At 41.4% G+C, this 24,839-nt stretch overlaps 1 protein-coding gene across 4 annotated transcripts in view; it reads right to left on the reverse strand.

Moving 5' to 3' along the window:
- The window catches only part of Cdk13 (cyclin dependent kinase 13), an 89,949-nt gene extending 75,568 nt beyond the window's left edge, over positions 1-14,381 (reverse strand). For 2 of the 4 annotated variants that reach the window (XM_021179987.2, XM_021179986.2), the window contains exon 1: positions 12,725-14,381. In XM_021179987.2, the coding sequence (XP_021035646.1) occupies positions 12,725-13,938 (1,214 nt within the window). In that variant the 5' untranslated portion in view covers positions 13,939-14,381. The remainder of the gene's footprint in view (positions 1-12,724) is intronic. The other 2 variants (XM_029468533.1, XM_029468532.1) reach the window with 1 other exon arrangement.
- Between the last annotated feature and the right edge of the window lie 10,458 nt (positions 14,382-24,839).

The raw sequence follows: 24,839 nt of genomic DNA on the forward strand, positions 1-24,839 counted from the left end.
AATTAAAGATTCCCTGTGCATATAGTTTGGTAGAATTAATATTGTCAAATGGCCATCCTTTCAAAAGCAACTTATGGATTCAATTCCCCATCAAAACCCATGCTATCCTCAGAAGCTAACTATTCTTAAATTTCATACAGATACAGACACACAGGAAACAAACAAATGGAAAGCAGGATAGCCAAAACAATCCTGAATGATTAAAAACCAAAAACTACTAGTGTTCTCTTCATCCCTAATTTTGAGCTATACTACAGACCCTGTCTCAAACACAAGAAATTAATATAAAAAAATATATATATATATAAAAATATATATATATAAAAGACAGAAACCAATGAAACAAAGAAAGAACTAGCTCTTTGAAAAGACAAAAGCCTGGAGACATGGCTCTGTGGTTAAGAGAACCTGCTGCTCAACCATGAGGCCTTGAGTTCAGATTCCCACCTATAACCCCCAGCAGGATCTCTGGGGCTACCAGACTAACCAAAAATTCCACGGGGGGCAGGAGGGGCAGACAAAACTGCACTATTATAACAAGTGAAGTGGTAAAAATGAGAAAATATTTAAGTATGTCTGAGAGTAGCTAGCAAATATAAAAGACTAGAGTAAGCGTAGAACCAGGAATCAGAACAGGCTTATAATTCCAAATCTGGGAGGTTGAGACAGAATAATGATAACTGTCAAACTAGCTTGGCTACTCAGTGATATCTAGTCTCAAAAACAAACCACAATCAAATTCCAAGTTTTAAAAGGAGAAAAAGAATTTAAAGATAATTTCTTTAAAAAAAAAAAACGAAAAAAAAAAAGAGATACTCAACTGTCCAAGAACTATGCTCAACTTCACAATCCCTCAAAGAAATGTAAATAGAGTCATACTGACATGTGGACATAATGCTATTGTGTACTACGTGAAGATTCCATTGATGATTTCTGTCTCTCCTATATCTCCTTGAAATCCTTATTCAGAGAAATATCCAGGCTCAATCTTGTGTAAACATCAGCTCCCCAGTTGTTCCCTGATGTGTCAATAAAGAGAGATTAACAACCAATGAAGAGAATAGGCCTGGACTTCTGTCAGCCAGGGGAGGGAGTCAAAGAAAGAAAGGCAGGGACTGCTGGAGCTGAGAAAGCCAAAAAATGCAAGAATCTTATGGATTTTGACTGGGAGATAGCCAAACTAGTTTAGAGGACTAGAATAGAGTAATAACTGCTCAATGCTGTTCTGCCTAAAAGCTTGTTAAATTTTAGTCCAGTCTCAATTACTTTAAGAGCTAGCTGGGTTAAGAGAAAACTGTAACACTTACTGAAAAGCCACTAACACTGACATGTAGCTGTTTTTGAACTCACTACTTTGTGAGTTCTTCTTTATTCCACCCTTTTTCTTCCACTCTTTCAACCCCCTAACAGAAGAGAGGAAAAATGTATAGAGAGGAAGGGAAAGAGATCCCCGAATAAAGTCAGGGGTCAGAAAGAGGACAAAGTTTTATCATTAGATAGATCTCTTCCAGCTGGGACAAGTTTGATCCTTGCCATCAGGATACTGAATTTGTTTTTTCTTTGTGCACAACTACCTAACAAACCATGACCGACAGCAACCAACAGTAACCACCAACCTCCTCTTGGGACCCTAGCATTATACACCCTCTGAAAAGTCCCCAGAATTCCAAATGTCACAGAATCACAGAAACTATCTACGGGCTGGCAAAAACATGCCCCTGCTAGAGCACAAGGCAATTACAGTCAGCTGCTGTGGACAATCTGAAGCATATCCTGCACCTAGGAGTAAAACAAAAACTTCTTATAATATTTCAGTGTTTTTAAAAGAAATCAAAACTCCACAATTATCAGTATACTAATATATTCAAGTAGGAGATGGGTATAAATCAAAAACACTCTGTGGGTTTGAGGTAGAATAAATGGAGGTCCCCATTCATTGCCAGTGTAAAACTGATGCAATTACTATGAAAAATGGTTTGGTGTTTCTTCAAAATGTTAAAAATTACATGACCCAACAAATCTTAGGTATGTACCTGAAAAGAAGTAAAAACACTTAAAACCTTATACAATAAAGGCTCATAAGAGCATAATTTTGGGGGCATGGGGCAGGGGAGGACTGGTTTGGTTTTTTAAGACAGGGCTTCTCTTATGTATATACCTCTGGCTACCCTGGAACTCACTCTACATACCAACTGGCCTCAAACTCATAGAGACCCACCAGCCTCTGCCTCCCAAATAATGGCATGTGTCACCATCATTCAGCATGGAGCATTAATCTTCACAGTGAAAAAGTTAGTAACTCAGATGTCCATTAATTAATAGTACAATGTAGAGTGTTCTCTGTATAGCAGAGTATTAGTTGAAGATAAAATGTAAAAAGTATTGGCACATTATACAACACTTTATTCCATTTTATGCTCAACTAATACACATTTTAAAAAAAGACACACAACTAACATTTTACACATTTTCTGTAACAAGTTCTAGTCTACTAAGCCTAAACTGTCTTCATGTTTCACTGAACCATGACCTGAGATATGTTTCTTTTTCTTTTTTCTTTTTATTTAATTAATCATTTTATTCAGTTACATTGCAAATGATATCCCCCTTCCTGGTTACCTGTCCACAAACCTTCCCATCCCATTCCCTCTAGTGCCCTCCCACCCCCACCTCTATGAGGGTGCTCCTCTACCCACTCACCCACTCCCCTCATCCCTCTAGCATCCCCTTACGCTGGGTCCTCAAGCCTCCCTCCCCTCCCATGGATGTCAGATAATGAAAGTCTGAGTACCAGGGAACTCTGTGTCTAATTTGCATTAAGGTGCATATACATACATACACACATACATTTCTCAGGGTCATTTTAGACTTTTTAACACCAGCACATTTAAAGAATCGGTGGTTGGTGTTGACCATTTTCTTGTCTAAATCAGGTTAATATCATTTCCTGGGTACTTAAATGTCATATACTGTGCTAGATGTTAAAAGATACTACCTCAAAAAAAAAAAAAAAAAAAAAACTTACTGGATATAAAATTAAGTGGCTGAAAGGAAAAACAAAATGAAAAATTCTCACCAAAGTATGGAAGCCAGGTGTAGATAGTTCAAAATACTGACAAAGAAATAATATTGATTTAGGATTCTACAATCAGGAGAAATATCTTTCAAAATAGAAACTTATATACAAACTAGCAGACTGCATTCTAAGAACTCTATCACACTGACCAGAGGAAATTCAACAAGTTAGACCTATACAAAGGGAAGGAAAAGCATTTGAAAAGGTAAGTATATAAGTAATATGACTCCACATTTAAAAATCTGTGTCTATAGATAAGACACGTGTCATACATGTCTAATAACAAATCTCCTAAGAATATGCAAGGAAGATGGTTTTGCTGGAATTTCCCACCCCAATAAGCCTTATAAAAAACACACAACCCAGTTACTATAATTATAAGCTACACACTAGATGGGGCAGATCTAACACTATACTAATTTATTCCCTAGCTAAAAGACCCCTTTGTTACTTGCAGATGCTCCTGGCCCATCAAGGCTTCCTCCTTCTCCTCTTCAGTTCTCTCTCCTTCCCCTCTGGTACTCTTCTGCCTCTCTACCTGCACCCACTCTCAAAACTCCAGTCCCACCTTTCTCCTCCACTGCCCAATCACAGGCTCTAGCCTTTATGGGGAGAAGGTTCCCATAAGATCATCTGAGCATGTGATGGGCCCTTCGTCAGTGGCAGCCCCTCTTGAGGAAGCAGAATTAACATCAGAATACAAACAACACCTGGACAACTCATAACTGAAAAGTATTCTAGTAAAATACCATTACACATTACAAAGATGAACCCATGAACCAAGAAGAAAATCTTTTTCACTTCAAGGTTAGACAAAGTTTTTTTTTATTACCCATTTTATAAATCATAAAAGTTGACAAGCATAAATGCTACTTGGACTTTATAAAAATGGTAAGCTTTTGCTTTCTGAAATTACTATTGAAGTAAAGAGCAAGACATTGCACTGTCTGGCAAAACATTAAGCAATCTAATTCCAAATATGAAAAATTGAAACAACTAAAAAAAAATGTGATGGGTGAATAAGTATTTGGGAAGATGTTCAGTATTATGATAAGAAAACTGAAAATAAAACTGAATGGATTGGTGGGGTACTAGAGAAGAGGGAACTATTCTGCACTGTTGGTGCTAATGAAAATTAACAAAACCATTATAGAAGGCAGTGTAAGGGTCTCTCAATACTTTAAAAATAGTATTGTCACATGATTCAGTAATCTGACTTCTCCATATAAATCAGTGAACTAAAATGTTATACTCCCATGCTTACTATGGCACAATAGTCAATCAATATAGGAAGTGACATCAGTTTTCATTACCAGATGATCAGGTTTTAAAAAGTGGTACATGTATACAGAGTAAAATACTATAAAAAGGAAAACCAGCCTGGAAAGATGGCTCAATGGTTGAGCATGCACTGCTCTGCTCCTTGCTGAGCAGCCTACAACCCCCTCTGACTCTTAACTCCAGGAAATCCAATACCTTTTGACTTCGATGTACACTGTACAAACCTATACAGAGATACATGTACACATAACTTAAATTGGTAGTAGTAGTAGTAATAATAATATTGTAGTTTGGGGAGTTGGAGATATGGCACAGCAGTTACCAGTGCTTGTTGCACTTGAAAAGGGAACATGCATGCACACACGCATGCATGCACGCACGCACGCTCACACATAAAGAGACAAAAAGGTTTGAAAAAAAAATAAGGAAATACTGTCATCTATAGTAATGTGGATGTACCTGGAAAAAGATTAAAGTGAAATAAATTGTGCACAGAAAAACAAATGCCTTATGACTTTGGTATTATGTAAAATCTAAGAGACAAGTCTGACTTTATTACTCTACCAAACATTTAAGAACATCTATAAAAGCAGAGAATGGGATGATGTTTAACAGAGGTCTGGGGAAAAGAACATACAGGGAAAGGAGAAATGCTGATCTAAGAGTACAACATGTCAGTTAAGAAAAATAAAGAAGCCAGGTGTGGTGGCACACGCCTTTAATCCCAGCACTTGGGAGGCTGAGGCAGGTGGATTTCTGAGTTCGAGGCCAGCCTGGTCTACAGCGTGAGTTCCAGGACAGCCAGGGCTACACAGAGAAACCCTGTCTCGAAAAAAAGAAAAAAAGAAAAGAAAAAGAAAGATTTAGTGATTGCACAAAACAGTAGTGCAATAGATATTTCAAAATTGCTAAGGGGAGGTTTCATATAGGAGTGGTGATGCACACCTGGATGGAATCCCAGGGAGTCACACACACACCAACCACACTGTGAGGCAACAGATTTCTAAACCATCTTGAAGCTCATGCCGTGCCTCACAAAGGCACACAATCACTACTTATTGATTAAAAATAGAATGTAGGCAGGTATAATGAATGGTACATACCTGTAATCCCACCAACTGAGGAGGCTAAGGCAGGCATATTGTCATGAGTTAGAGCCTAGACTAGACTACACAGCTAGTACTGGAACATCTAGTGAACACAGCAATGCCCTGCAGCAAAAATGAAACAAAAACAAAACGAAAATAAAACAAAACAAAACCCACCCACTAGAGGTAAGATGGCTCACTAGATCAGGATGCTTGCCCTCATGCCTGACTACCTCAGTTCAATTCCCTGAACCTACAGGACAAATTCATCCAAGTTGTTCTCCCAATTCCACAAGCATGCATTCACTGGCACATAAACATGCACTCGTGAGCATGCAGACACATGTGCACACAAATAATGAATAAAAATGAACAAAGAACATTCATTAAAATGTCAAACGTGAATATAGATTTAGGCAAGGGCTGGACTGAAAGAACACGTAAAATGGCTGCAGAGATGGCTCAGTGGTTAAGGGCACTTGCTGCTTTTGCATCGAATCTAGGTTTGATTCCTGGCTCCCACATGATGGTTCACAACCACCTGTTTCTCCAGTTCTGGGGAATCCAGTGCTCTTTTCTGGTTCCTCAAGGAACAGGCATTCATGGGTGAACATACTATATATGCAGGTATGACATACATAAACATAAAAATAAATACATCTTAAAGAACACTTTCGATTTCATTCACCTTTCTGTACTAACTGAAAAATTCTACTATGAGCTTCTATTGTCTTTATAAATGGATAAAAAAAAATAAAGAGCAGTTATGGAAAGAGAGAAAATATTCTCCCAAAGAGGTAAAAGAATTTACTCTTAGATACTATGTTAAGTATCAAAACAACCCAGTGAAAGCGCCCCTGTGTAACTGAAAATAGAACAGAAGAATGCAATTTTCAGTTCCTTTCAATACCTTTTTTATGTAAATTCCCTATTTTACTAACATGTTATTCTCTAATACACATTCACAGCATTGAGTCTCGCCACAGTTTAAAGGGTTTGCTTTGTTTTGTTTTTTAATATTAAAGGCAGGTTTATTGGGAAGCTGCTCTGGGGTGGGCAAGTTCATTAGCCCCAAGGACAGAGGCCAGGGAAGTCACCATGTGCGCAGAGAGAAGAGGAAGGGGAGGAAGAAGAGGAAGATAATAATTTTAAAGGTTTTAATTCCATTGTCTTAAAGAAGTCATATTTCTGATACCAGCTTGGTATTTTTGCTTCCAGCATCCACTTCAAAGCTTATTAACAATTTCCATATGTGAGATAAAAGTAACCCCAAACAAAATTAACAGTAACTACCACTACCAACAAAAAAAAAAAAAAAAAAAAAAGAGAGATAAAAAGAAAGTAACATGGGGAGGAGGGATACCAATTAGGGGAAGACTTAGGGATTACTTTATATGTTGATTTTTCAGGAATTTTAGGGTTTCAAGTAAAATAAGAAAGTCTGCTCAGACACTTCCTACCATAACAAGTAATTTTAATTCACCAAGAAAAAATAATTATTTTTCCTAGTCAGTACAAGATACAGCAAATATAAGCAGTTTATAGGTCCATATTTATTTTATTTACATTAAAGTGAATGAGCACTCTATTCATTTTCCAGTAATTAAGACTTTATTTGTTTGTTTGTTTGTTTTTTAAGGTGTGGATCTCATTATGCAGCCCTAGCTGGCCTCAAATGAAGAGATCAACCTGCCTCTGCCTCACATGGCTGGGATTAAAGATATGTGCCACTATACCTGGCTGGGGGATTCTTAAATAACAATTTTTATTGTCTGTGTGTTAAGTGTGGAGCACTCAGGCTGTGGGCATGTGAAAGAAGGTCAAAGGATAATTTTCCAGAATCAGCTCTTTCGAACCAAATTCAAAAATGTACAGTACAGTTTTACCCACTAAAGTCTCTCCCTATAAACCACAATTACCTCCACAATCCTAGAGAATATGTGAACCAAAATGGCTAGCAAGTTTCATGGTGGTACCTGTACAAATTGGTTTTCTTTACTCTGGGAAAGAGAAAGGGGGGAGGAGATCTTAAGGAATTAAACCACTACTACCAAATACATTTTGTAAATTCGTCCTTTAGTTTACCAGCTAATAAGGACAAACAAATGCAGTCAGCCAATTAACTAAGGTAGAATCAGGGTACTTTTAACAGATCTACAGCAAAAATAAAACAAAAGTGTGGTAAGGAGCACAGAGAAAAAAAATGAGCATGCAGAGGAGTGAACAATCAAGATGTTAAGAGCTGAGACTGAGTTTGTGAATGAAAGGTAAACAGCAAATATGGAAAAAAGGTTGTCAGTGTTTCTTCAAGCTTGAAGAACAGTTATCAGGGAGATACAGAAAAATAAAAGTGGGGCTGGTGAGATGGCTCAGCCGGTAAGAGTACTGACTGCTTTTCTGGAGGTCCTATGTGTAATAATAAATAAATCTTAAAAGAAAAAGAAAAGTGTTTGAAAAATAAGAGTAGAGATAGAATGGGGTTAGATCATTAAAGGCATTAAATCACAATGTATCACAATGTTTATATTCAACCTTACAAAAGAGACAAAAGTACTTAACTACATAGTTACAAAACTTCCCTAATAAACCATGGACTAGAATGGGTAGGAGAAAACAGTTATATTAAAATAGCTGACTCCTTTAATGCTGGTGGTTCCAGAGGCTGAGGCAGGACTGCAGGACTACCCTCAGAGTGAGACTCTATTTCATGAAACTGAACAGGAGGCCTGGGGGTGGTGGCTCACACCTTTAATCCCAGCACTTGGGAGGCTGAGGCAGGTGGATTTCTGAGTTTGAGGCCAGCCTGGTCTACAGAGTCAGCCAGGGATACATAGAGAAACCCTGTCTTAAAAAAAAAAAAAAAAAAAAAAAAAAAAGAAAAGAAAAGAAAAGAAAGGAAAGGAAGAAAAGAGAAAAGGAAAAGAAAGAAACTGAACAGGAGTAGAGGAAGAATATTAATGAGGAAGTCTGACCCATTAATAATGACAGCCTACATGATGGAAAAGTGCCAGGCTTAGTGGTGCATGCCTTTAGTCCTGGCAATCAGAAGACAGTAGCAGATCTCAGTGAGTTTGAGGCCAACCTGGTCTACAAATGGAGTTCCAGGTTGTTACACAGCGAACTGTCTTGAAAAAACAAAATAATAACCCCCCCCCAAAAAAAAAGAAAAGAAAAATAATGGAAAGGCAGATATAAATATTAGTGTTAGGAGGAAAGAAAGTTAAAGAGGACAGAACACATGAAAATGTATGGTAAAGACTGACCTGAGAAAAGAGCAAGACATGGGATCATCTTCTGAGAATGAATGGACCACAACTTTTGGAAACTAAACTGTTCACCCTAAGATCCATTCTCTTCAGTTTCTGCACTTATTCTTTATCTTACATCTCTGATACTTTTTCTATGAAGAACATACCAAACCAGAAGCATTTTTATAATAGGAGTTTAAAGGAAAAAAAAAAAAAACCCTCAAGTATTCTAGCTTCACGTTACTTTGAACAGCAGCTGTGAGAATGAAATCATCGTAGCAAGGTACATCATATAACAGGCTAGTAAACACCAGTGACTTCCATTATCTCTGTCTGAGGAGCAGAAATTAAGATTCTCAGTGTCTTGGTATTATTTAATAGCAAAGTCTGCTGACCCTTGATGTAACGGGGCCTATACAGATGGGAGACAAAACTAACTACATGCATGCAGTTCATCCTGATGGACATCAACCTGACTTCAGTAACTTCAGGTCAACACCTCCTGCAGCAGATAAGTCATCAATAAGTAATAATCTACAAATTCAGACGGGAGGAAACCAGTGGTGGGATGCTTATCTAACAAGCCAGAGGACCTGAGTTCATCCCAAGCCCCACCAATAAATAAATAAATAAACAAGCAAATAAAAATGATATTCAAGCTGAATGCACTGTTAGAAACATTGTGTTTCTTGTGTTTTCAGGCATGGTCTCAGTGAGGTCCATGCTAACCCAGAGCTAATCCTGAGTACTGATTATAAGATGTCAACCCAGTCTGCCTAGAAAATTTCTTTAAAAAAAAAAAAAAGGTAAAAGAAAAACTTTAGGGCTTAAAGGCACTTTTTGCTCTTTTTGGAGAGACCTATGTTCAATTCTTAGCACCCATAAGGCAGCTCACAATTACTTATGATTCTGGGCAGAACATCTGACATCTTCTGACCCTCTTACCTCAGCAGGCACCAGGCCAACAAGTGGTACACAGACATATATGCAGCAAAACACTCATAAAATAAAGTTTTAACAAACTGACAATTAAGTACCCTTAAAAGATTGGTTTATCTTTGTTTTTTCACACAAAACAGGTCAGTACAAAAGGTACCACGAATATCAACTAAGGTTGAATACAGCACAATGTTAAAGACTTTCAAATCAGCTAGCTCAGCTTTTGAATTCAAACTGACCTTGATGCAAAGCACTTAAGTTTTTGAAGCATTTGTTTCATATTCCATCAGCAAATCACTCAAGTTTTGGGGGTATTTGTTTCCTAATCCATCAGTGGGAACAATCACCACACAGAACACTGCACTCAGCACCCTTCTATTTCCTTGTATTAACACTCCTCACATTTATTATAAGGCTTATCAGGAAGATGATAAGAATTTACACACCTCAACAATCAAACAGTGAAGAGGCATCTTTAGTCCCATAGCTCAGGAGGCAAAGGCAGGTGGATCTGAGTTGGGAGGCCAGCCTGGACTACAGAACACAGGAAAGAACCTACCTGGAAAAAACAAAAGAAAAAAGAAAAATACAGTAAACAGCTTATGAGGAGAAATTAAGCCAAGAAGATCCATCCAATGAAATGCAGGAGCTAAGAAATGAAGACACAAATGCAAGCAAAGAACAGGTTGTATGGTAGTCCCTTGAACAGAGAATTTATTCTATGAGTTAAAAGTTACGCTCTGGGCCATGATTTCAATACTATATTGTGTATGGATACACTTCCTTTAAAAAAGTCTACATGGGTAATTCATTAGTATGTGGGCTTGGAAAATGTCATATTTAAGTTTCTTATACCATAGCACGTTGTCTATATTAATTATTTATTCAAATGAAGCAGGTAATAGAGAGTCACAGTGGTAAATCCTATGTTCAGTCAACTCTATCCCTTCACTTACCTATTCAACGATTATTAAGAGTGTATAACCACCCAAATACAGTGCTGAGCACTAGGAATTCAATGATGGGCAAGACAGGCCAGATGCCACTTGTGGAGCTTACAATCTCGTCTATTCATTAAAGAGCCAGTCATCTGACTCTACTACTAAACCTAGAAACAAATAAAACTTTTTGCATTAAGCTGGACAAGTGAATTCATGTTCCTCAGCAGTATGTACATTTGCTATTTTTCTAAATCTTGTTTTTCAAGTAACTATTTAGCCATCAGTTCTGGTCCTCAAATTTTAAGAATAGCATTTAACAAGCAACACAATGCAAACAAACAAACCAAACAAACAAAAACAAAATGAAAAACCTGAAGACCATACCTTGTAATAAAAAAAAAAAAAAATTCCAAAGCTATTGGCCCAGAGAGAAGACCTGGAAACATGACAACTATCTTCCAAGTTTTAAAGAACTAGTTCACAAACTTGTGTACATTCCAAAGCATTATACATAGATGCCGATTTCCATTTCCATACGAAGACTTTTAACAATTCAAACTATTCACAATTCAACCACTCTAGATTTCTTTAGGGAAATCTATACTTTATAAAATAATAAAAAGGCAAGTATTAAATATTACTGTTTAGCAAACTAAGTCATCAATGGTTTTGCTAAGAAGCCTAACAAATCATGCAGTAAAGAAACTGGGAAAATCGTCTCTGATCTCAAGTCCAACAAAGACTGCCCAAACAATGTGTTCCCACCCACCTACTGATGTATTCAGGAGTGAACCACATAGCCAGTTGTTAGAAATGCTGACCAATATTACTGAAAAGCTTCTTCCAAAAATGAACCCTTTGGAAATACAGCTGGTCAATACACACACAATGAAAAGACTCCCTAGTCAGTGGACTTTCTATATGCTAGCTCTATGAGGACAGTAACTTTGTCTTTCTTCACTGCTACACTGCCCTACCGAAACTATCACTGACATATAATATGTGCTCTTGGATATTTGCTAAGCATGCACAGTCCTAATCACAAACTGTACTATGTAGTACACACCACCAACCTTACCAAATCTAACCTCGTTATTAAAATTGCCATTACATACTTAAGTGACTATATAAAGTTATAAAACTTTTAAAACTTAGTCAATCCTAGGACTAATTTACCAAACCCTAAAACCATAAAACCTAGAAGGCCCAAATATGTTAAGTAATATAAGAAGCTACAAGACCTGCAAAGTACTCAAAAGCTACTTTTAATTCACTCTACAAAATAGATATGTATCAATATACACACATTTTCAGAATATTACCGTATAACAATGGCTTAACAGCTATATAAAAGCAGTATTCAAATTTCATATTATATTATCTCTACAAAAATTTCTGAACACGTTCATGAGGATTAGTATTACTTAAAAGGCCTAACTTTACAGTGAGCAGATTTATAGTGGCCTGAGAATGTACTAAGCCATTCACGAAGTTACGCTGTACCACTATATCCACTTATATATATTATTGGCAACTGAGTACTGAACATAGCTGTCATTTCCCCCTCCTTTTTAAAACCATGACTTTGAAAGATCAGATAAAAAAAAAAAACTACCCAACACAAGAATCACTCTCATATATAATTTATCTTTAAACTCTATTTTTATCAACATCTACTTACATGTATTTTGAGTATTAAAATAAACTTCACAAAAGCTGCTTTTCCCATCCCCGTATTTACCACATGAAACCTCTGCAATCCTTATCTAACTGACATCACCTCCTGAATCTGGTTGCTCTTTACAATATAAGTCCCTGTATATTAATAAATCGCCAACAAAGTAACGTTTTCTCCATAAGCAGGTATTAAGACAAATTAAGCCAAAATAGCAATGCTGGAAATGGAGAGCATTTTGCACTAACCTGCTGACAGTTAAAAGCAACAAGTTAAAAACTTTGAACTCTTAGGAATCATCCCTGCCTAGGCTGGTCGCTCGGTCCCTCCCACCCTCACAGGTGCGTACAGCACTCCCCTCTCCGCTAGAAACCCACCCTCCGACCCGGAGCGCTGGCCTGGGAAGCCGACCGAGTAAACCAGAGGCGCCTCGCCCCACTTTCCCCGCCTCCTAGGGTCAGGGGGACAGGACTCACCTGAGTACTGGGCTGTAGGGGCTGCGCGAGCGCCGCCAGCTGCTGCTGCTGTACGGGCTGGGGGATACGTCGCCGCCCCGCTCGTAGGAGCTGTGGCGGCTGTAGCTGGGCGAGCGACGCCGGCTATAGGGGCTCGGGGAGCGCGGCAGCCGCCGGGAATAAGGACTGCTGCCACCTCCCGCCGGGCTGGGGGACTTGCGGCTCCGAAGGCTCTGCGAGGCCCTGTGGGACACCGGGCTTTCGTCCCGGCCTCCCAGCGGGCTCAGGGACCGCTGCCGCCGCCTGTAGGCCTTCGGCTCGCTCTTGTCCTCCCGGTAGGCCTTGGGCGGCTCCTTGTAGGCCGAGGGCGGTTCCTTGGACGACTTAGTCCGGCTACGGTGGGCCTTGAGGTCCCGGTCCTTGCGGCTGCTACTGCTGCTGGACGTAGCCGACGCGCTCTTGCGGCGGCCGCCGCTGCTGCTGCTGCTGCCGCTCTTGGTGGCCTCCGCCCGCTCCTCGCCGCTGTGTCCGTGGCGGCTGCGGGCCTTTGAGGCCTCGCTGCCGCTGCGCGTCCCGTCCCGCCGCCGGTGCTCGCGGTGGCGCTCCTTGCTGCGGCCGCTGCTGCTGCGGCGGTCCCGGCGCGGCCTGCGCTCCGACCCCTCCGCGCGCCGCTGCGTGCCGGAGGAGGAGGCCGGACTCCCGCCGTTGCCCCCCGTTCCCCCGGCAGCCGTCGCCGCCGTTGCCGCGCTGGCGCCCCCCAGCAGCAGCCCCTGCTCGGACTGGGAGCTCACATCCTCGTACTCCACCAGCGGGGTCACACCCCCGCCGCTACTGGCACCGCCACCGCCGTCCTGCTGCGGCTGGGGCAGCGAGAAGACCCGGCGCTTCTCCGCCTCCTGCCCGGCGCGGGGCCCGCGGCGCCGCTTCTGCCGCCCTCCGGGGCGCCTCTTGCCTCTCGCCAGCCGCTTGACCTCCAGAGGAGGGCCCGGGCTGAAGCAGGAGGAGGAGGCCGCGGCGGCGGCGGCTGCGGCGGCGGCCGCGCCGGGGGCAGCCAGGAAGAGCAGAGGCGGCGGGGGCGGCGGCGGTTGCAGGAGCTGCGGCTGCAGGAGCGGCAACAGCAGCGGCGGCTGCTGAGGGGACAGGAATCGCCTCCGCTTGCGGCGCTCCTCCAACTTCTTCTCGGCCCAGCTCAGGCCCCCGCCTCCCCCCAGCGCCGTGTCCGAGCTACTCGGCATCGCCTAGAGCCCGCCGCAGAGTGCGGCGCGGGTGCGGCCTCCTCCGGGGTCAGACCCTGGCCATGTCCCCCGCCGGGAAGGGGGACGGCAGCCGCGGCGGAGGGGTAGCGAGCAGCAGGGCCGGCCGGGAGTCGCGCCACGATAATCCGGGTCGGGACGCGCGTCCCCGGTTCCAGTCGCGGTGTGTGCGCAGCGGCGTCAGGGCCTGGCGCGGGAGGATCCTATCCTCGGCAGAAAGCCGGCCGTGCCGGGCGGCGGCGGTGGCGGCGGCGGCGGCCTCGGGCTCCGGCGGCGCAACGCGGAAGTGCCACCGCGGGCCGCGCTTCACTCCATCGTCCTGACGTCGGGGGCGAGCTCGCGGGAGGGCAGTGGGCGCGACCACAGCACGCCTCCGTCGCCGGCCGGCCGCGGCGCGTCCACGTCGTCCTGTGGCGGCGGCGGCGACACCCCGCGGCGCTCGGACGGGCCTGGGCCTGGCGCCCCGAGGGCACTGCGCGCAGCTTCCGGAGCGGGGGCGCGGCTCGCTGTCCTCCGCCCCTCCACGCGGGCTCCGCGCGCGCCGTTCGCCCCTCCCTGCCCTCCGCGTTCTCCCTGCGGGACGGCGACGCGACTGGCTGGCCGAGCCCTCGCCGCGCACCACCCACTCGCCGCGTTCCTCAAGACTTTTGCCCCTAAACCCAACGCTAGGTCGGCGGCGCGCACGCTCGTGACGTTCGGGAACGCCGATGGAGAGAGGGAGCGCGGGCGAGGGGAGGTGCTGCGTGCTCGCGCCCGCCGGGACCCTGGCCGTCACCGGAAGTGACGCGAGGAGCCACCCCACTTCCGGCAGGGGTGGGACGGAGGAGCAGGGTTAAAGAAAGGAGAGGAGGCGTGGGCTGTGCTGTGCTGTCGCTGGAGGCCTTCCCTCTGGCGCCAGTCATGGCGCTTGTTGCTCGCCTCCAGTGAAAAGGTCACGGCAGGACCCGGGAGAACCTTGACGACTACCTTTTCCCCAGCCACGGGATCGGAACATCTGTGAGAGCAGACTCCCCACAGAGGGCGAATGTGACGTTAGCCTGACTAGACTCACGTACGCCCAAGTTCAAGGACCCATCGTAACCTAAAAATATACTTGGTGTTCATAGCTTCGAGCTTCCGCGACACTGAAGTTTCGGAACCTTTAAAAAGCCTTAAGCGGGGCTGGAGAGGTGGCTCAGAGTTTAAGAACACTGACTGCTCTTCCAGAGGTCCTGAGTTCAATTCCCAGCAACAGTATGGTGGCTCACAACCATCTGTAATGGGGATCCGGCTTCTGATGTGTCACATACATGAAATAAGTAAATCTCTTTTTAAAGCAAAAGCCTTAAGTAAATCTGAAGGATAAGTCAAAATATCAAGGAGGACTACTAAGTCCCAGGAACCTTAAAAACATTTTGTAGTAGTGGAAGCTGCACTCTTTGTACTTTCACCTGTAATTATATCTAACTAAACCTATGAGCTGTCAGCTACTTAATGCCCTCATATTGCATCTCTTGCCTTAAGATTGCCCTTCAGTTAGAGGCTAGGTGTTCGGGGTAATTAGATTAAAATCTAAAAGGCTTATTGGTCATTAATACTGGAAAGAAGATAAACATTGCTCAGTGGGTACATGTAATTACCCCTTAACAAATTTATTCAGATCATCAGCTGGCTTTTAGTTCTTAAATACTTAGTAATCAAGTTGACCTCAGCAGCATCATCTCACAAACTGATGGAAGCTCAGACTTTGAAGTTTACAAAAGATACTTGCTAGAAGATAGAGAGGTCTGAATAGCTACTTCTGACAAAGACAGGCCTGAGTGGATCACCCAGTGGAACCTTCTACACAGAAGGGGGCAAAGCAAAGATACTGGGAAACGAAATTTCAGAAGTATGTTACCTAAAGCAAATTTCTTCTTGACATCATTGTTAACTCGGACTACTAAAGAGGGGAGCTTTTCAGAAAAATATCAACCCGTCCCATCATGCTGCTTTTCAAAGCCTGATGCACTGGCGTATGTCTATTCCCAATACAATGGAGGCTAAAACAGGTCAAGGACGATGGTGAGTTCTGGCCTATCAGAACTCTACATAATAACACCCTCAAGCCGGGCGTGGTGGCGCACGCCTTTAATCCCAGCCCTCGGGAGGCAGAGGCAGGCGGATTTCTGAGTTCGAGGCCAGCCTGGTCTACAAAGTGAGTGCCAGGACAGCCAGGGCTACACAGAGAAACCCTNTGAGTGCCAGGACAGCCAGGGCTACACAGAGAAACCCTGTCTCGAAAAAAACAAAACAAACAAACAAAAAAAAAAACAAATAACACCCTCTACCCCATCCCACCTTGCCAAGAAAAAACAGAAATAAGGCTGAAATAGAAAAGAAGAGGCAAGTAGATGTTTGTGTAATAGTTCCTCTAGCATAAGCTACTCACTGCACTTGGGAATGTCATCTGTTCTTGTCCGTACAAAAACCACTTGGTCCAGAGTGAATGTATAGTGGTTACTCCAGACTGCGAGTAGAAAACTTAAGAAAATATCTTAATGAGATTCTGCCGTCCGTTTCCTCAAGCTCACTTGCTTGGAAATGCTTTTAGTAGGATTCAAACTCCAAAGTAATGGAAATTATCTTTAAATATGATGTTTCTATAAGAATATCTGCTACCTTCATCGAAAGAGATTTTTAAATTGCCACTTGGAACTGGGGTTTTTTTTGTTTTTTATTGTTTGCTGTGAGTGTGCTTTTCATGTAATTATGTGTGTCTTTATTACCTTGTGGTTTTAAAAATATTTTTTCTTTGTTTATCTGACAGATCATTATCATACCACATAAGCTGTTCTTTATAGTTTGGGGCTAAGGGGAGGAGGGGTCTCAGTTGTTAGAGAGCTTGCCTAGTATTCAAAAGTCCTGGATTTGAGCACCAGCCACAAAAATAGGTGATAGTGGAGACCTGCATGGTAGGTAGGTAGGAAACTACTATACAACTTTAGTGTAGAGTTGAAGATTATCCACAGTCTAGAAAGGCTATTAAAATACTCACCCACCTTCCAGTAATATATCTGATTTACATAGTTTATCCAAACAAAAGATTAAAACATTGCATAAAATGGCAGCTTGACACTGGAGAGAGAATTCCACAGTTAGAGCATTCATTTTTCTTTCAGAAGACCTGGGTTCAAATCCCAGAACCCACATGGTAGCTCACAACCATCTATATTTACAAGGAATCCAATGGTCTCTTCTGGCCTGAGAACACATACATAAAAGAAATATTTTTAAAAACCAAATTTCAATTACATTAAAATGGGCAGTGAAGAGGTTTGCAAGCCTAGTCCCTGCACTTAGGAAAAAAAAGACAGGAGGATCAGAAGTTCAAGGTCAGCTTTGGCTACATCCCAAATTAAAGACCGGCCTAAGACACATGAGGCCTTGGTGTGTGTTAGGGGAGAGGTTGAGGGGGGACAGATGTTGCAGAATATAAAACAAATCTTTAAATGCTTTATAAGAGTTAGTTGTGGGTTTTGTTTTTTGGTTTTGTTTTTTTTTTTTGTTTGTTTGTTTGTTTTTGGAGTCTATGTAGCCTTAGCTGTCCTTGTAGACCAAGCTGTCCTCACAGAGTTCTACCTGCTTCTACCTCTCAGGTGCAGGGATTAAAGATATATGCCCAACAAAAGAATTACTTTAAGTGGATGCATTTTTATCCTCTTTTTCTTTCTTCATTTTATTTATCTACATAACATCCAAGCTGGCCTTAAACTTAAAATCTTCCCAATTTTGCCTTGTAAATCCTGGGATCATAGGCAAAGGCCAGTTGGGTTTTTTTGTTTTCAATTCTCTCAAATTCTGTTTATAATATAGCAAAAAATACCAGTAAGTAACATTTTTTTTAATTGTTTGCATTTTTCACCAATTTTTAAGAGTATAAAGGACCTTGGGTCAAATGCTACAATGAAATCACAGACATAAAAACTTGATCATTGCCTTTAAGCTTGTAAATGGTACACAGTTCATAAGTAGGCTACATACTCCCTCCATGATCGTGTAAATAGGAATTTTCACAGTATTTGTTAATATTGATTCTCCTTTAGAGAAACTGGCTGATTTACAGCTTCCCTTAGTCTTGAAAAATCTTTAAATTCTCAGCCCTGCTGGGCGTGGTGGTACACGCCTTTAATCCCAGCACTCGGGAGGCAGAGGCAGGCAGATTTCTGAGTTCGAGGCCAGCCTGGTCTACAAAATGAGTTCTAGGACAGCCAGGGCTACACAGAGAAACCCTGTCTCAAAAAAAATAAATAAATCTCAGCCCTTCTTATTCCCCATCACACAAGCACACACACACACACACACACACACACACGCTCACAGAGAGAGGGGAAAGAGAGAGAGAGAGAGAGATCAGCAAATTACTACTTAAATTGAGCCCAGTGAATTTTAAAATAAACAAAAACCAACTGGCATTTACTGAACTTTTAGCATTCACCTCATTCTATGCTAAGTATTGTCTCATTCAATACAGCAGCACCTATAAGTAAGATGTCCATGTTCTAGGGTTTTCCAGTGATAGTCTTGGTTTACTATGTTCAAGTTAATAGAACACTCAGTCACGAGTTTTCCCTCCTGAAAATAAATTATCATGTCAATCTTCCTGTAAAAATTACCAGTGGTTTACCAGTAAGAGTAAGACATACAGAAACTGGCCCAAAGTATACTTCTAGAAAATATGATCCCTTGTTCTGTCCAGATTTGAAGACCATGCTTTCAAGAATGCAAGCTGTTTTATACATTACCGCCTCTGAACTTTATTAAACCAAATGGTAGTAATATATTCCAGAATTAAATTAGAAAAATATAATGCTGCTATAGCTTGAATGTTTCCTCCAAAAATCCATGTACTAGAAACTCAATTCCCAAATCATATGTCAATGGTAACTGAAGGCAGGGCCTTTGGGAAGTAAGAATTAATGTCATAAGAGCTGACTCCTAGCTGGGCCTGGTGGCGCATGCTTTTAATCCCAGCACTCAGGAGGCAGAGACAGGCGGATTTCTGAGTTTGAGGCCAGCCTGGTTTACAGAGTGAGTTCCAGGACAGCCAGGGCTATACAGAGAAACCCTGTCTCGGGGAAAAAAAAAAAACAAAAAAACTGACTCCTGTGGTAAAACTAGTAGCTTTAGTTAACATTTTTATTGTTTAGTTTTTAATTTTTTTCATTGCATTTTGGTTTGTATGTGTGTTTGTGTGTATGCACCAGCTAAGTCTACATAGGGAGACCCTGTCTCAAAAGAAAGAAAAAGAGTAAGCACCAACAAAAGCAACTTCAGGCAGAAAGGGCTTATAGAAACAGAAAACACAAGGAACTATGTTTGAAAAGCTAAACATTATGCGCTAGTGGAATATTTCATTATGCATACTTTAAAAAAAAGTAAAATCTATTGACATATGTGGTAAAGCCAACATGCCAGAGAATTTCCTTTAAAATAAAAAAAGGAAAAACAAAACCAATGTTACTGTAACAATAGTTTCAAGAACTTCATGAACTCACACACAAGATGCGTCTTTAATAAGGTGGACATGACACCTCTAATATTGCAATAATTAATTACAAAGGGGCAACATTTCAAATAGATCACCTGTGACAAAGATCTAAATATTCTGGATTCATCTAATCCAATGGACTGCAGCTGAGTATAGTGGAAAACATCTCTAATCTCAGCATTCAGAAGGCTGAAGTAGAAGGATCCTGCAAATTCCAGAATGTGCTATACAGTGAGATTCTATCATTTAAAAAAAAAAATGAAGAAAGGAGAAAAGGAGGGGAAGAAGTGTGGAAGATGGGGGCATGCGATCAGCTGTGAACGCTACTTGACCCACCACCATTCAGTAAAACAACAATCCCTCTTGCTTCTCAGCACGGATTTGCTGGGACCTCTGTGTAACGACAGTAAATGTATATTAAGGGAAGTGTCATGGTGGCTGCTAACACTGAGGAGTAACATTGGTGAGGGTGCAGTTGTTCCACTGGTAAAAGAGAAAATGTAAGAATGCATTGAGGAATAGATAAGGCCTGGGTGATCATTTCTCAGTGCAAATATGAAGTAGTGTTTGATTGGGTTAACTGATGTGGGAAGGCCCGTTTTAACCATGTGGAACCACTCACTGGACTGGGATCCTGGCCTACAGAATAGAACATGGGCGTTCATAGTTCTCCACAGCCTCGTGGGCGAGATGTGAACAGTTGTTACAAGCTATTGCAGCTTTGACTTCTCTGCCACCATGGTCTCTACTCTTAGACTATGAGCCAGAAATAAACCCTTCCACTTATGATGCTTTTGTCAAAACATTTTATCACAGCAAGAAAAAAAGAAGCTAAGTCTGTGAATTCAGCTGATCTGTACCTTTCCCCTTCACCCTGACTTTCTAAAACTCAAATCCAGCTACCATATGATTGCAAAGGACATAAGGACATAGCATAGCCTAAGGACACTTGTGTAAAGAAAATACAGAAGGGCATAGCTTATTCTCAACCATGTAGATTCACCAAGCCAACCCTGGTCTACAAAGACAAGCTCCAAAAAGCATAAAACTGTTAATTTGTTTGGTGTTTTGTTTTGTTTTGTTTTTGTTTTTTGGAGACAGGGTTTCTCTGTGTAGCCCTGGCTGTCCTGGAACTCACTCTGTAGACCAGGCTGGCCTCGAACTCAGAAATTTGCCTGCCTCTGCCTCTGCCTCTGCCTCCCAAGTGCTGGGATTAAAGGCATGAGCCACCACGCCTGGCTTTTTTTTTTTTTTTTTTTTAATTATTATACCTAAGTACATTGTAGCTGTCTTCAGATGCACCAGAAGAGGGTGTCAGATCTCATTACGGAGGGCTGTGAGCCAGCATGGGGTTGCTGGGATTTGAACTCAGGACCTTTGGAAGAGCAGTCGGTGCTCTTAACCACTGAGCCATCTCTCCAGACCCTGTTAATTTGTTAAAGCATCATTTTTTCCCCTGATATTGTTAAAGTCAAATGAAATTGCTAAATAATTTGTCATGGTCCCTGATCCCTATCCTACTCCCAGAATGGATATCATTAATTAAATATATGGTATTTTAATTAATAACATAGTAATTATAATTAAATATATGTAATAGTACTATATTCTATATTATGTATATAATCATAATGATATAATAATTCTCCAAGTTCATTTTAAATATAGACTCAGAGTAACTCACACATGATGCTATAAACAGCTATTACTTCAGAGAAGATACCAACAGTAAAATTAGTTTTGTGCTTTTTCTGAAATAATTTTTGTAATTATTCTGGCAAATTTGCTGGACAGAAACAATGTGAATTCTAGAAAAAAATTTCCAGTTGTGTTTTGTGATTACACTGCACTAGATATGTATTAATTATAGAGATAAATCCATACAATGAAAATATGCCATTTTTAAAGCATTTTAGTGGGGTATTTTCTTGATCTTTAATTTCATAAGAAGGAGCCTTATTAGGAGTCAAATTTTTAGGAATATTTGGAATTTAAACTACAGAAAATTTTTTAAATAATTATATCCATGAGTGTATTTGACTAAAGCATTAATATAACAATCTACCTTTGTTTTATTAAAATATCTCATAAGTATGGAAGATGGAGCATATGATCAACTGCTAACATAATTGATATCATAAAATATAGTACTAGTAATGGAGGTCTCAGGAAATAATCTTTATTTGAATTTTTAACTAGAACTACGAATCTTGTTTTACTTGCAAAATATTACAATAGAAAGAAGTATTAGTATTGGCATTTAAAACTCAGTTCACTCTCTCACTTTGGTTAGGTAATTTTCAGGAAAGGTTTGAAGACAGTTCACTGGGGACTTGCGTTTTTAACAAATGATACTTGCAACTAGACATCTCCGTGCAAGAGGACAGACTTTGATTCCCACCCTATACAAATGTTTTTAAAACATGCCAGAAACCTAACTGTCAGAGCTGGAACAGTCTGGAGAAGTAAACCTGGGAGTCTTTTGCAACCTGGAGTTAATATAGAGCAAAACTAAGCTCAAGTGAGAAAAAGCATACGTAGCAAATGTAAAAATACATTGGATTTCAAAGAAATTAAAAATATTGCTTTGCTTGAAAGAATTCCATTAAGAAGTGAAAAGATGATGGGTGTGGTGGTACACATCTTTAATCCTAGCACTTGGGAGGCAGAGGCAGGAGAATTTCTGAGTTTGAGGCCAGCCTGGTCTACAGAGTGAGTTCCAGGACAGCCAGGGCTACAGAGAAACCCTGTCTCGAAAAACAAAAACAAAAACAAACAAACAAACAAACAAAAACAAACAAAAGAAGTCAATCAAGTATTGGTATAAAAGGCATTTAAAGAGTGCATAGACAGGCTGGTGAGATGGTTCAGTGGTTAAGACCACTTCCTGCTTGCTCTTGCAAAGGGTCATAGTTCAGCTTCCAGTACCCATACCAGTTCACAAATGCCTGTAACTGCAGCCCCTCTGCCCTTCAGGAGCACCCACACCCGTGACATACACTCAGCACACATACATACACAGCAATAGAAAATAAATCTTTGAAAAAAACCAAAATAATGTAGCTGGGGATGGGGACAGAGGAGAGACAAGTATGGAATGGGTTAAATAAAACTAAGGAGTCAAAAAACCCTACGGAAGCTTGCTACTTTGTAAGCTAATTAAAGCATAATGGTGTTTTTAAAAAGGCATTTGAGGGGCTGGTGAGATGGCTCAGCGGTTTAAAATGCCAACTGCTCTTCCAAAGGTCCTGAGTTCAAATACCAGCAACCGCATGGTGGCTCACAACCACCGCATGGTGGCTCATAACCATTGGCTCACAACCATCCGTAATGAAATCTGATGCCCTCTTCTGGAATGTCTGAAGACAGCTACAGTGTACTTACATATAAATAAATAAATCTTTTTTTTTTTAAGTGAATAGACATTTCTCAAATGGTCTGCCAGTGGCTAAAAAGCACATGGGAAGATTCTCAACATTAGCCATTAATAACAAGTTACTATTTCAAATACTGTCGCCTACAGACAATAAACAAGTTCTGTGGTGGAAGTAGAGAAATTGGAATCTTTATTCATTGCTACTGAGAAGGTAAAATGATACAGCCACTTTGGAAAACAGTTTGGCAGTTTCTGAAAACACCAGCCCTCAAGTTACCATATGTATCAGCAATTCCACTGCTAGGGCTACAAACCCACAACACATATGTCCATAAAACATGCACACAAGTGCTTGGAGCAGCACTATACAATCCAACACTATACACCTTACTATAGATAAAAAGCCAAAACAACCCAAATGCCCATCAGTTCATAGAGTAGAATGTTCAACAACAAAAAGGAAATATTTCTGTTACATGCGACATAGATGAACCTCAAAAATACTATGCCGGGAGTGGGGAAGTGAATAAGTAACTTATTAATCCTGTTTAACAGTCAAAAAATAAAACTCAGAGAAATGGAGTTGCTGATCATCACATAAATAGTAATGTGAAACTGAATTTTTTGTTCTTTAGTTTGTCTAATTTATTCTTTTAGTTTCACACATGTATAAAATGTATCTCCATCAAACCACCCTATTTCCCCTTCCATCCTCCCCATTCTCTCCCCAACACAAACTCCTCCCACTTTCAGCCCTCCTTTTTTTAAATCAATATCAATTAGTGCTGCCCAAATTTGCAAGGATATGGGATCATCCACTGGAGCATGGAAACCTACCAAGAATCACGAACTCTAATGAAAATTCAATTGGAGTAGCTCCTCGGCTTGGGGGCAGGGAGGCGGTGTGGGGTTTCCTCCCCTATCCATACTGGAATGTTGACTAGCTTGATCTTGTGTAAGTCTTGTACATGTAACCCTAGCTGCTTCCAGTTCATGCGTACAACCGCCATGTCATGTCCAGAAGAGAGCATTTCACAGTACTCCTCCCCCTCCTATGGCTCTTCTTTCTTCCTCCTCTTCCACGTTCCCTAAGCCTTAGATGGAGCGAACAGTACTGTGGAGAGTTCATTTACTGCTTATTCTCAGCTTTAACCAGTTATGAGTCTCTTCATTAAGCTTTGACCCTGGTTAAAAGCACTAATCTGTGGCTATAATCATATACATTTAGAGAGTAGTTTAACAACATGGTCATTTAGCAGAGCAACTGTGTTAGGGTCATCCCCAGGCTCCATGACCTCCTAGATATGGTCATTTGGTTTTGTTTTGAAAAGAGCTACAGTACCTGGTATGAATTTCCTCTTGGAGAAAACCTCAAACCCAATCAGAAAGAAGTTGATTACTGTCCTGGTTATTCTTAATTGTCAACTTGACGTAGATTCCCTAGAGTTATCTGAGAGCAGAAGCCTCAGCTGAGGAATTGCAAAGGTAAGGTTGGCCTATGAGCATGTCTTAGGGAAGGGAGGGGTATTATCTTGATTATTAATTAAAGCAGGAGACAGCCCACTCTGTGTGGCACTCTCCCAGAGTAGGTGGTCCTGGACTATAAAAGAAAGCTAGCTAAGTATGAGCCTTTGAGTAAGCCAGGAAGCAGTGTCCCAACATGATTTCTGCTTCAGATTCCGGTTTGAGTTCCCACCTTGACTTTCTTGAGTGATGGGCTAAAACTTGAAAGCTGAAATAAACTCTTCCCCATGAATTGTTTTTGGTCATGGTATTTGTCACAACAACAGAAAGGAATCTAAAACAGTTACCCTCTAATGAACACTCTTGCCATTCATATTAGTGTTCTGGAGAGGAATAAAACTTGAATGAATTTCCTTCACTGGCATTATAGCCACCACCACCGCTGCTGCTGCTGCTGCTTCTTCTTCTTCTTCTTCTTCTTCTTCTTCTTCTTCTTCTTCTTCTTCTTCTTCTTCTTCTTCTTCTTCTTCTTCT

Source organism: Mus caroli, chromosome 13, assembly GCF_900094665.2.
Source record: "Mus caroli chromosome 13, CAROLI_EIJ_v1.1, whole genome shotgun sequence".
Lineage (NCBI taxonomy): Eukaryota > Metazoa > Chordata > Mammalia > Rodentia > Muridae > Mus > Mus caroli.